The 13,491-nt window shown below is 40.4% G+C and overlaps 1 protein-coding gene across 1 annotated transcript in view; it reads left to right on the forward strand.

Moving 5' to 3' along the window:
- Window positions 1–13,491, forward strand: part of CRYBG3 (crystallin beta-gamma domain containing 3) — a 123,473-nt gene that overhangs the window by 92,148 nt on the left and 17,834 nt on the right. The window contains exon 17 of the mRNA XM_043448664.1: window positions 320–446. Within this exon, the coding sequence (XP_043304599.1) occupies window positions 320–446 (127 nt within the window). The remainder of the gene's footprint in view (window positions 1–319; window positions 447–13,491) is intronic.

A 13,491-nucleotide genomic window follows, 5' to 3' on the forward strand; every position in this document is an offset into this window, starting at 1 on the left:
GTTAGGAGAATCTTGGGCAAATCCCCTAACTTTTTCAATCCTTAGCTGTGTTGTCTATAAGAGTAAGGACATGTTTCTCCCTCATAGATTAATGAGTGCACAGTAAGAGAACGCATGTGGAATGTTCAGTGTAGCACATGGTAAGCGGCCAATAAGTGATAGTGGTGGCTTTTTTTTTTTTTTTGAATCGACTCAGAATATTTGCTGCTGATCAGCACCAGGACTTTTATATCCTCCTCCTAGCCTGTTTCCCCCTGCATGATAATGAGTCCAACAGCCAACGAATGCAGTTTCAAAGTTTCCCTGCTTGTTTTTTCAGCTGGCTCCTGTATTACCAAGAGGGTGTCTCCACTAACCAGTGTGTGTTAGAAGAAGGCCTCTATGCCGACCTTGCTTCCTGCGGCTGCCCAACATCTAGAGTCAAATCCCTGAAGCCCATTGACTACGTAAGTACTTTGCTGAAATGCATATTTATAAGATGTTTCCTTGTCCTGTTTAATTACCATGAATGAGAATGTGACGTTGGAAGACATGCTACAAAGGAAAATACAAAAATTTAAGTAACTTGCTTGTAGAGATTATAAGATTCAGATTTACTCATGAAATCCAACTACTGTAAGTTTGATACTTTTCTTCCTTATCCTGTTTTTTTTTTTTTTGAGTAGAATGCAAAACTTAGAAAGCTGAGTAATACGGCCTTGACCTTAAATGAATACTGTAACCACTTTGGGTGACATTGACAAAGTTACTTCATTTCCTATCTATAAAAGATAATAGTATGAAGTTGGCCAAAATGTTTGTTTGAGTTTTTCTGAAAGATGTGATGGGAAAAACCCTAAGGAACTTTTTGGCCAACCCAATACTTTATACGGCAGCTGGGATATTAAATGTGATGGTGCTTGTAAAATGCCTACCACTTGGTAAGCACTCAATAGGTGTTAGCTCTTAGTATCATGGTTATACCTTTTAAAGCTAATAACCTGATCATTTCATCATTCTGTTAGATAAGTCACATGACAGCTTGTCGGCCACTTCGGTTTACAGTGTTGCTTTTAAGGCATGGACCTCCATTGGTATTGATTTCAAACCTTGTTTTGGGGAACTAGGGCGTTCCTGCCTAGTGTGTGCAGAATTACGTGGGCCACCGTGGAGGGCTACATTTATAGAGTAAGTGGTTTCTCCTTTCTGTCATATTTACTCAGATTTTAAGTGTGAGAAAAGCAGGATGACTACTCTGGGACATTCTTTCTGTGTTCCTGGTTAGTGGTGTCTCTGCAGAGGAAGTGGTAAGGATCTGGAATGTTTTCAAGGTGCCCAGCTAGGATGAGTCCCTGAGAGCATTTGGTCAAAGCTGAGATTCATGCAGTGATGACTAGAAGCCCTCCATGGTGATGGCGGTGACTCAGACCCTTTAATCAGAGCTAACTCCGGGAATGATGATCCTGCTCAGGATCCTGATCCCAGCCTCAACAGCATCATCTTCTTTCACAGGGCATTCCTGGAGAGAATATTTGTGGTATCAGGCTAAGAATAGAGTCTTGGCAGAGGTACAGGAATAAAAATAGAATCCCGATCTCTCTCAGTGGCCCTTAGACACCAACTCAGAAAGACTAAGTAGCTACTGATGCTTCTTGTTTATTGCAGGAGAACTGTTTTTTTTTTTTTTAAAAAAAAAAAAGAATGTATTTTGGTGAGTCTAAGTATTGATAAGCCTGAAAAAAGCTTTGGAAAGTAGTCTGCATTTACTGGGAAAGGAACTTTATTAGCATGTTTTAGTTATCAAACTAGCAGACAGATGCTTAGAATGGAATTACAAATGAATGGAATTACTATTTTTCTTTGAGAGGTTACATCTCTTATTTCTCATTTCCACATTCATAAAGTCAAAAATGAAAAAATTAGGAGCGAAAACATAGAGAATGTCTCTGTGTAAATTGAAATGTGCCGTTGCATGTCCCTGGTTTGGTCCTGTGGGATACAGGCAGTGTTGCTGAAGATGCCCCTTGGAGAGGACTTGTGAGCTATAGCCGTTTCACTCCAAGAACTGATTAAAGAGTATATTCAGTTCATGTAAAGAGAGCACTAAGCTTTCTTAATGCCCTTACCAGATATGTTTTGAATCTTTGAAAAGTCTTTTCTTTTTTTTTTTTGGTCTGCATTTTTGAATCATTGTGTGTACTATATTTTTTAACTAATTAGTTTTTGGCATTTGGGGTCTTCATTGCTGTGCAGCTTTCTCTAGTTGCGATAAGCAGGGGCTAGTCTCTAGTTGCGGTGCTCAGGCTTCTCATTGCAGCAGCTTTCTTGTTGTGGAGCACAGGTTCTAGGGCACGCAGGTTTCTGTAGTTGTGGCTCGTGTGGGCTCTAGAGCGCTGGCTCAATAGTTGTGGTCGATGAGCTTAGCTGCCCCTCGATCTATGGAATCTTCCCAGACAGGGATCAAACCCTTGTCTCCTGCATTGGCGGGCACGTTTCTAACCACTGGACTACCAGGGAAGTTCTGAAAGGGCTTTGTTTGAGACATATTTAGGCAATAGGTTTAGTGCTGAAATAGAAGGAGTATGAAGTGAGGTTGGGCATTCCAGCAAAGACCTGCAAATTGACCAGGAGTCAGCCTGAACAGGTAACATTTCCTTGGTGATGTCAACCATGCTTCACCCTGGTAGCCCTGAAACCCTAAGTTGATCAGACCCAGGAGACTGACAGGTAAACCAGAAGGCCGGCCTGGTGATTGGCAGCTGTTGTTCAGTCACTCAGTTGTGTCCAACTCTTTGCGACCCCATGGACTGCAGCACGTCAGTTTTCCCTGTCTTTCACCATCCCCCAGAGCTTGCTCAAACTCATGTCCATTGAATCAGTGATGCAGTCCAATCATCTCATCCTCTGTTGTCCCCTTCTCCTCCTGCCTTCAGTCTTTCCTAGCATTAGGGTCTTTTCTAACGAGTTGACTCTTTGCATCAGGTGGCTAAAGTGTACTAGAGCTTCAACTTCAGCATCAGTCCTTCCAATGAATATTCAGGACTGATTTCCTTTAGGATTGACTGATTTGATCTCCTTGCTGTCAAAGGGACTCCCAAGAATCTCCAGCACCACAGTTCAAACCATCAATTATTTTTTTTTTTTCATTCATTTTTTTTTTTTTAATTTTTGTCATACATTGATATGAATCAGCCATAGATTTACACGTATTCCCCATCCCAATCCCCCCTCCCACCTCCCCAAACCATCAATTATTTAGCACTCAGCTTTCTTTATAGTCCAACTCTAACATCCATAGACTACTGGAAAAACCATAGCTTTGACTTGATGGACATTTGTCAGCAAAGCAATGTCTCTGCTTTTTAATATGCTGTGTAGGTTGGTCATAGCTTTAGGTAGATTCTAATGACTGAAATACTTGGGAATTCTGTCCTGAGCATTTTTCTGCTTTTTTGGAAGAACTCAGGAAATGGAATTAATCAGCAGAAGATTTAAGATTTGGGTAAAATGAGGTAAATGCCTTTGAGAGTAGTTTACCTGAGCTGGCTAACATGACCCACAGAAGAGACTCCTCTCCTAGTTGTTTGCATTCTCCAGGCTCTGTGTATCCTTCCCTTGGAAAATTTTAGATGCACTTTATCTATCCTGCTTTTCTGATTACTTTCACAGCCCCTCTCCCCCTGCTATGTTCCTACTTAGGTATTGATGTGCCTTTTCATATAGATTAGTTAGTATTACTGCCTATGCCACAATCAGTGTGACTCTGGATTCATTTGGGGAAATGTTACATCCAGTTGAGTTGACTTTCGGATTGACTGATTTGATCTCCTTGCAGTCCAATACATATAGATGAGCTCATGTTTTGATTTTGCTTTTATTAGTTTTAAAACTGCGGAGTTTTATGAGGGTGTTGCTTGTAGTTGGCATTCCCAGACATGCTGTGGCTTAGTGCTCAAGTGTCATACTAGTATGATATTGAAGAATCCTAATACTTCATATAAGATCAGTATGTCTTGCAAATGACAGTTTGCTCCAGGCTGAATTCTATCTGTGCAGACATATGTTACCTTCTAGAGGCCCATGAATGCATAATTTTCAGTCATTTTACAGTGAAAGAAGCTGCGAGCACAGAGTTCTGCTTTTCACTAGTGTGACCTTGTACAAATCACTTATTTTGACCTCAGTTAACTCACCTGTAAAGAAACTGTTAGAACAGGTATTTTTTAAATCTTTGACAGCCTCCAGTTCAACAGAATAAATATCCAGGGCATATTTCTAACTGGACATGAAAAAACATTGTGTCCAGACTTAGGATTCACATGGTCTGAGGGAATAAGATGGGATGTTAGTTTTCAGTAAGGCTATGCCATATAACTGGGTTGGGAAGATGCGCTGCAGTGTGAAATGGCAACCCACTCCGGTATTCTTGCCTAGAAAATTGCATGGACAGGGAAGCCTGGCAGGCTACAGTCCATGGGGTCACAAAGAGTCGGACATGACTGAGGATATACAGTAGCAAAAATGATGCCATGTAACAGTCCCGAGGAGCTAAGAGGTGGATGGGGAGCTTAGGTAGACTGTTTTAATTATCGGTCTAGTAGGTGTGAGGTAACCTACCCTTGTTTTGTTTCCATGGAAGCAGCAGTCTTCTCATTACTGCTTCTTTAGTGTCTCCATGGTGGCCTGGCATGGAAGTTGGCCTCCTTTGAAGTATAATCCAATCCTGGCAGCTATACGCAAGCAAAGCAAAAGAAACATTGCAACATGAGGTTGTAGAAAAAGTTTAAATGAAATTTATGACTGTGATGACATAAACAATCTTAAAAGGTAGAATCAGAATTGGCAAGGCAGTCATTCATGCTGTGTGAGAGTAATGAATAAGGGGTACAGCTATAAATAGAAGATGACTGTAAATCCAGCCACAGATTAAAGGAAGCAATGACTTTGTAATGTGTAAAAGAGTCTGGTTACTGTAAAATTTTCAGATGAACTCATATGTAGTTAATGGCAGTAACAACTGTGTGCATTTTGAAAATGAAGGCCAACAGAAGCCTACAGTAAACATTATACTTCCACGTGAGATACCTGAAGCACTTCCTTTTAAATTCAGGAGGAAAACAATGGTCTGTGCTATCACCACTTTGATTCAATACCATTTTGCAATCTTAGACACTTTAATAAGATTAAAACCAAAAAAGATATAAAGGAAGAAACAAAATTGTTAAGACTATCCACAGATAAGCTATTAAGGTTAATATGAATTCCTTTAAAAGTAGCTGGATATGAGATAAATAGCAATTAAAATATAGGATACTTGGGAATAAATCTAACATAATGCAAGTAAACCCTTTATGAGGAAAATGGTAAAAACTTTCTTGAAGGACATAAAAGATGGAGAGAGATTTTTTTAGATGAAAATACTCAACATTGTAAATATTTTGGTTTTCCCCAAATTAGTAAAATTTGGGGCAAAATGCTTATAGAATCTTTGGTCTTTTGCAAGGAGAAGGGTGAAGGTAAAATGTGATGGACTCATTCTAAAATTAATTTGGGAAAGATAGGGGTTCAAAATAGCGAAGATTAATTTTAAGAACAATAGGCAGGATCATTTATTTGTCCTACCAAATATATATATATATATTGCATTGTTCATCAGTAATAGTTAAGATAGCATAGGTGCAAGGAGAGGCCAATTAAAAAGTGAAATAGGAAAGCATAGAAACTGACTTGCATGAATAATGGAATTTGGTAGGTGACAGAAATAGCATTTCAATGGGGCTATTATGAAAGACAGTTGGCCCTTTATATGGAAAAAAATATAGTTTGAATCTTGCTGTATTCCAAACACTAAAAATAAGTTCCAGATGGATTAATGGCAACCCAAATGTGAATACAAACCTGAATGAAATGTACAGTGCAGGGAATATAGTCAGCAGTTAGGTAGTATCTTTGTATGGTGACAGTTGACAACTTGACCGTATGGTGATAGTCTTGAAATGTATAGAAATATTGAGTCACTGTATCCTGTGCCAGGAACTAGCAGGGTGTTGTAAATCAATTACACTTCAAAACAAACAAACAAGCTCGTAGAAACAGAGATCAGATTTGTGGTCACCAGAGGACTGTGTGTGCGCGCTCAGTTGCTCAGTCATGTCCAGCTCTCTGTGACTCTGTGGGCTGCAGCCTGCCAGGCTCCTCCGTCCATGGGATTTTCCAGGGAAGAATACTGGAGTGGGTTGCCATTTCCTCCTCCAGGGATCTTCCTGATCCAGGGATTGAACCCAGGTCTCCTGTGTCCCCTGCATTCGCAGGAGGATTTTTTTGCTACTAAGCCACTTCAGAAGCCCCTACCAGGGGAAAGGGAAGGAGTAATTGGATGGAGGGAAGAGGCACAAGCTGGAATCAGGATTGCCGGGAGAAATATCAATAACCTCAGATATGCAGATGACCCCACCCTTATGGCAGAAAGTGAAGAAGAGCTAAAGAGCCTCTTGATGAAAGTGAAAGAGGAGAGTGAAAAAGTTGGCTTAAAGCTCAACAGTCAGAAAACTAAGATCATGGCATCCGGTCCCATCACTTCGTGGCAAATAGATGGGGAAACAGTAGAAACCATGGCTGACTTTATTTTGGGGGGCTCCAAAATCACTGCAGGTAGTGATCGCAACCATGAAATTAAAAGACCCTCCTTGGAAGGAAAGTTATGACCAACCTAGACAGCATATTAAAAAGCAGAGACATTACTTTGTCAACAAAGGTCCGTCTACTCAAGGCTATGGTTTTTCCAGCAGTCATATATGAATGTGAGATTCGGACTATAAAGAAAGCTGAGTGCAGAAGAATTGATGCTTTTGAACTGTGGTGTTGGAGAAGACTCTTGAGAGTCCCTTGGACTGCAAGGAGATCCAGCCAGTCCATCCTAAAGGAAATCAATCCTGGGTGTTCATTGGAAGGACTGATGTTGAAGCTGAAACTCCTGATATACTTTGTCCACCTGATGTGAAGAGCTGACTAATTTGAAAAGACCCTGATGCTGGGAAAGATTGAAAGCAGGAGGAGAAGGGGACGACAGAAGATGAAATGGTTGGATGGCATCACCAACTCAATGGACATGAGTTTGGGTGGACTCTGGGAGCTGGTGATGGACAGGGAGGCCTGGTGTCCATGGCATCTCAAAAGAGTTGGACATGACTGAGCGACTGAACCGAACAGAGCCGAAAGATGCAAGCTTCTAGTTCTAAGATAGATACATACTAACAATGTAATGCATAATATGATAAATATAATAAACAGTGCTCTATGTTATACATGAAAGTTGTTAAGGAAGTAAATGCTAACAGTTCTCATCACGAGGAAGGACATTTTTATCCTGTTCTGTATCTGTATGAGATGATGAGTATTCTCTAAACTCACTGTGGTAATGGTTTCACAGTGTATGTAGGTCGGATCGTTTTGCTGCACACCCTAAAACTCTACAGTGCTGTGCTGTGGTCAGTCATGTCCAACTCTTTGCGACCCCGTGGACTGTAGCCTGCCAGGCTCCTCTGTCCATTGGGATTCTCCAGGCCAGAATACTGGAGTGGGTTGGTTGCCATCCCCTCCTCCAGGGATCTTCCCACCCCAGGGAACGAACCCAGGCCTCCCACATCCCAGGCGGATTCTTTACAGTCTGAGCCACCAGGGAAGCAATACAGTGCTATGTGTCAGTTACAGCTCAATAACATTGGAAGAAGAAAAAATTAGAAAATACAGGAGACGATGCTGACGGTATCGGAGCAAGATAGATTTAAATGCAAAACGTACAAGTCAGTAATAGGAGGGGTAAAAGGCGAGTGTATCAGTCTCCTGTTGCTCTTGTAACAAGTTCCCACAGATTTAGTGGCTTAAAGCAGCAGAAATGACCTAACAGTTTTGGAGGTCAGCAATCTAACATGGGCCTTTCTGGGGGTAAAACTAGGGGTCAGTAGGATTGCATTCCTTCTGGAGACTCTAAGGTAGATACTATTTCATCCTTGGCCCTCTTTCATCTTCAGAGTGCATTACTTCACCCTCTGCTGTCTATCCTGTCTCTGACCCTCCTGCCTTCCTCTTCTAACGACTGGTGTGATTATATGAGGCCTATCTGGATAATCCAGACACATATCCCCACCTCTGGATCCATAACTCTTCATCCCATCTGCAAAGTCCCTTTTTGCTGCATCAGATAACATAGTCACTGGTCCCAGGGATTAGGGTGTAGACGTTTTTTTGCATGGAGGTGGGGGGACAATTTGGGCTTCCCAGGTGGCGCTGATGGTAAAGAACCCACCTGCCAATGCAGGTTAGATGTAAGACATGCCGGTTCTATCCCTGGGTCAGGAAGATCCCCTGGATAAGGGAATGGTAATCCGCTCCAGTACTCTTGCCTGGAGAACCCCATGGACAGAGGAGCCTGGCAAGCTACAGTCCATGGGGTCCGCACAGTCAGAGATGACTGAAGTGACTTAGCGCGGCAGTGGAGGACAATTCTTAAGACTACCACAGCAAGCCACAGGCTAGGAGAATATATTATAAGCTGCAAAGGTTTAATGTATAGGATATAAAAAGGAGTCTTTCAAAATAATGAGAAAAAAAAGTAAACTTTAAAAAATCAGCACAGAATATGAGTAGGCAGTTCATAGATATGAGAAACATGGCTTAGGACATAAAAAGCATAAAAAGCATAAAAAGCTCACCTCACTAGTGAGCAAGTAAATGCAAATTAAAACAGTAATTAGGTAGCACTTATTACCTTACTTCAGATACAAATATTGGAAGATCTGACAACAGCAGAGGTTAGTCAGTGGCAGAGAAGTGGGATTATGTACACAAGACTACTGGAAGAAGAATCGATTGGGATGAGGGAAAAATAAGGATGTGTGTTGCAGCATTGATGGATGAAACAAACTAAGGCAAAAGTATATAAGGAAATCTAGTACAGTAGGTGAGGTTCATGTGTTACAATGGATGTTACAGTAAGATGCATGTATATAAAATTGAAAAACAAAGGATGTATAAGAGCTAGAAAGATTGACAACTTCAGCACAGTGGTTACCTCTAGGGAGTGTTTTTCTTGTTTGTACAGTTTGATATGAATATAATAAAATGTATTATTTCTGGGTGCTAGATACATGGTCATCTAAATATTATTTATTCTTTTTGAAATGTAGTATTTTTTTTTTTTTAAGGGGAAGACCAGTTAGAAAGGTAGGCTTGTGATGAAACTGATTTTCTAAGCCAAGTGAAAGAGGCTTTGATGAGGTGGATTATGGTCCACTGGAGAAGAGTTTGGTTTGGGGGTCTGACAGACCATTGCTTGTTAGCTGAGTGACCCTGGGCATGTTTCTGACCACCCTGAGCCTCAACTTTCTTGTCTAATAAAATGAGGATTAAAGGAGCTAGTGCATGTGAAGCCTTTAGCACATGAAAGCACTCAATAGTACTATAATATAATAGCTCACAGACAAGAATTAATATTTGTTGTGCAACATGAAAATTTGATAGACTGAGGTATTTATATGATTTTGTTTTACACAGACCAAACTTAGAAGGTTTTGGATTAGAGGCTAATTAGAGACTTAGGAGCCTTCTATTAAATTTTCATCACTGCAGATGATGAAAAATGCCTTTTTGCCAGCACACTGGTATTTCTCTTGATTGGAATGATATTTGAGGCGTACATTATATGTATGGTCATACACAGCGCACACAGCACACTGTCCTTGAATTCAGTCCCGTTGTTCTTAGTTTTTTAGACATGGTTCATTTGGCAAAGATTAGGGTGAAGCGATACTGTCGGGTAGATATTTTTAAAATAAAACAGCATGTTATATTTAATTAACATAATCCTGAGGTAATACCAGCATCTCTCCCATACAGGCAGTGATTTGAAACTCAGCTCTACAGTACCAGTGTACAAGTCTGAATGGGATTTTTGTTTTGGGGTTATTTTTTTGGTATGTAAATAAGTGAGCATGTTTATCGTCCAAAGGAAAACAGCCAGGATAAAGTGGAAGGCGGAAATGTCAGAGAGGGGAAGATAATCGATAGGGAGAGACAGGTGATGGGACAGAAGGATTTCCCTGGACTTGGCAACTGCAGAAACCTGTAAGAGTGAAGATCTGGTGAAGGCAGATAAGATGTGAGATGCCAAAACGCAGTAGAGATGATGCTAACTGTGATTCTGGCAGACGAGGCTGCAGAGACCTCTGGAGATGAGAATGTGAAGGGCTTTTTAGCCCATGAAAGGAAGTTCTGGATACTTCCTGCTGGAGATTAGAGCTCAGGAGCTTCCTTCCAGCTCAGAAACTGAACTTGTTGAAGTATCCCAGGCACTTGGCAAGTTATCTGGCATGCAACCGGAGTTCAGAAATGTTTGCTAAATTGAATAATGTCTTTCTTCCTTCTAAACAATGAGAAATAAGACAAGATTTTATCAGGTGCTTTGTTTTTAGTATTAACAAGTCCATAAACTGTCCAACTAATTTTCTTTTCTTTTTTTTTTTTTTAACTGGAATAAGGCACCTTTATTTCGTCTTTAAGACACTAAGTCAGACTTTATCACAAGATATTTTTTGAGTAGCTGCCATGTACCAGCCCCTAATAAAAAATGGGAATGGTGAACAAAATAGACAAAGTCCCACGTTCTCATTCCCGGGATGACCTCTTTGTCCAGTAAATGTGATCTTTGAACAGGACATTCCCATTTGTTATGTTTTTGTCAGAGATCTCTCTCTCTCTCTCTCTCTCTCTCTGCCCCTTCTCCCCCCTGCTCCCCCCATAGTCTTACACAGGCTCTAACTAGAGATATTCTGTGTAATTACACAAACCACACTTCTAACCCCCACATATGCTTATTTCAAAAAATCTTTCAATTATGTGCTTTCAGGTTACAGTTTCTATACTCTCTGGAGTGAAAGATTACAGCCTTGGCTCCATATTGACACTGAGCTAACCAATACGATTTAAATTTGCTTTGTCTTTAAAGTTAGGAAAAGACCATTTGACAGACTTCATTCTACCTCAAAGACTTTCTTTATGGATAAAAAGTGAATGAAAAAAAAAAATAAAGTACATATGTTTTCTTTGCCATCTTGAAAACTTGTGCAGTTGATGACTAGGGAGATTAATTTGTCCCCATTGTTTGTTTGACCTCATATTCAACTCTGTGTAGTTTTGAAAAATATCAAAGCTTAGTAGTTAGATTTAAACATTTTATCCAATATATATAGAAGTTGTGCTAATGTAAGTGTAATCCTTCCAGCAGAGTACTTGTACACAGGGCCTCCAAGCCTCACGTTTATTTATTTACTATTTATGTATGTATTTGGCTGCCATGGGTCATGGCACATGAGCCCTTCCTTGCATCACGCGGGATCTTCGTTGTGGCGTGTGGACTCTCTAGTTGTGACGTGGGCTCAGTGGTCGAGGTGCGTTGGTTCCAGAGCTCACAGGCCGCAGTAGTTGTGGAACACAGGCTCCCTAGTGGTGGCGCACGAGCTCTGGAGCTCAAGGGCTCAGTAGATGGGGTGTGCAAGCTTAGTTGCTCCCCAGAGTGTGGGATCTTAATGCCCTGACCAGGGATTGAACCCGCATCCCCTGGTTTGTCAGGTAGATTCTTAACCACTGGACCATCAGGGAAGTCCCAAGTGGAGGACACACCTGTTAAATTGCTGAGATAGGTAAGAATGGGGGTCATAGACATTGCCCAGCCGAGCAAGATGAAGTCATCTGCTTCAGATAGCATCACACCTGCTAATCAAAAATAATCTACATGATGAAATTACTTAGAACATTTTAGAACTGTAGTGAAGGGGTTAAGAACACAACCTCTGAAGCCATTCTGTCTGGTTTCTAGTTCTTTTACTTCCTGTGTGTGACCTGTGCCTTAATTCTTCATCTGCAAAGCACGGATAATAATGGTATCCATGTCAAAGGAAAGTTGCATGGATTAAAGGAGTGAATATGGTTTTGCAGTTCCTAACATGAATGTATTTTGGGATTTGGAATTTTTCACATTTTAAACAATAATATGATTCATTGGTTCATAGACAGCATGTATCCCCACAAATACTCTGGGCAGTACCCCATAATTAAACACATTTCTATTTCTGTAGCAAAATACAATCATAGCTCCACAAATTGGATAAATATTATAAATAGTCTCCTGCTCATTCAGGTCAGATTTTGTTGCCAAATAAATTAGGTTAAAAAAAAAAAACTTAGAAAATATATATATACACCTCTCCATCCATCATTTACAAACATTTACCTGTAGTTCATGTGTGTGTGTGTGTCTATATGTGTGTTATGATGCCCAGCACATACTGTCACATGTTATTACTATTGTTATTTAAAATATCTGGTTGATAGACTGATGAGTTGTTTTTTTTTAATGCAGTTTAAATACTCTTTTTCTTTCTTATCCACATTCCTACTTTTAGAAACTGTATCCTCATTGCATGACTTAGACTTGACCCGGCAGGAATGGCCTGTTCTGTTCCTGCTGACACCTAAGAAGAGTGTTTGGCCCCAAGTGGTTGGCTGTCTTCTAAGTTAGCATGGACTGAAGCCAAGACATTTGTAGAGATCAAATTGTAGTTAAATTCTGGTGGTTTCCTTGGAAAGGTCAGATTGCTCTGTCATCATCAGTTTTAAAGACTATTAGTAGTGTGTCTGTGTGTGTGTGTGTATATATATATATATTCTTCCTATTTTCATGTTTGGAAAATGTATCAGGAAAATAAGATTTTAAAATAGTTCTTTCTGTTTCTTTTCAGTGCTTTCTACTTCTGAATAATTGCCTTCCTTATCTCCTTAACCTTTAAGTACATTTATAAATTTAAGTACAGTTGACCCTTGAACAATCCAGGGGGTTAGAGATGCCCACCTCCCCCACCCCACCCCCTGTAAGCGGTGGAAAATCTGCGTTTGACTATTTCTGCCTCAAAACAAAGGACTTGATAAATGTTTCATCCAAGGGCAGGAAGATGAAACAATTTTGGGTAGAATCAGGACTCAAACCCACTTCTTCCAATTCCATACATTGTGACCTCTAATGAACACAAACTTTCCCCCACACTTGAGTAATTTAAAGAACTGTAAAATGAAAATAGTTACTGAAAAAAAAATCCACATACAAGTGAATCTGCATGATTCAAATGTGTATTGTTCAAAGATCAACTGTGTACATGTATAAATTAAAACGAGTATAAATAAAAATAGTTTAAAGGGCGAGTTGGACTTGGGCTTCCCAAGGTGGCACTAGTGAAAAAGAACCCCCCTGGCAATGCAGGAGACGTAAGTGACGCGGGTTCGATCCCTGGGTTGGGAAGATCCGCTGGAGGAGGAAATGGCAACCCCACTCCAGTATTCTTGTGTGGAGAATTCCATGGACAGAGGAGCCTTGTGGGTTACAGTCCGTAGGGTCGCAAAGAGTCGGACACAACTGAAGTGACTTAACACAGAGAGAGTAAATATATATCAGACCTCTAAAGA

The sequence above is a fragment of the Cervus canadensis genome, chromosome 27 (assembly GCF_019320065.1).
Source record: "Cervus canadensis isolate Bull #8, Minnesota chromosome 27, ASM1932006v1, whole genome shotgun sequence".
NCBI lineage: Eukaryota > Metazoa > Chordata > Mammalia > Artiodactyla > Cervidae > Cervus > Cervus canadensis.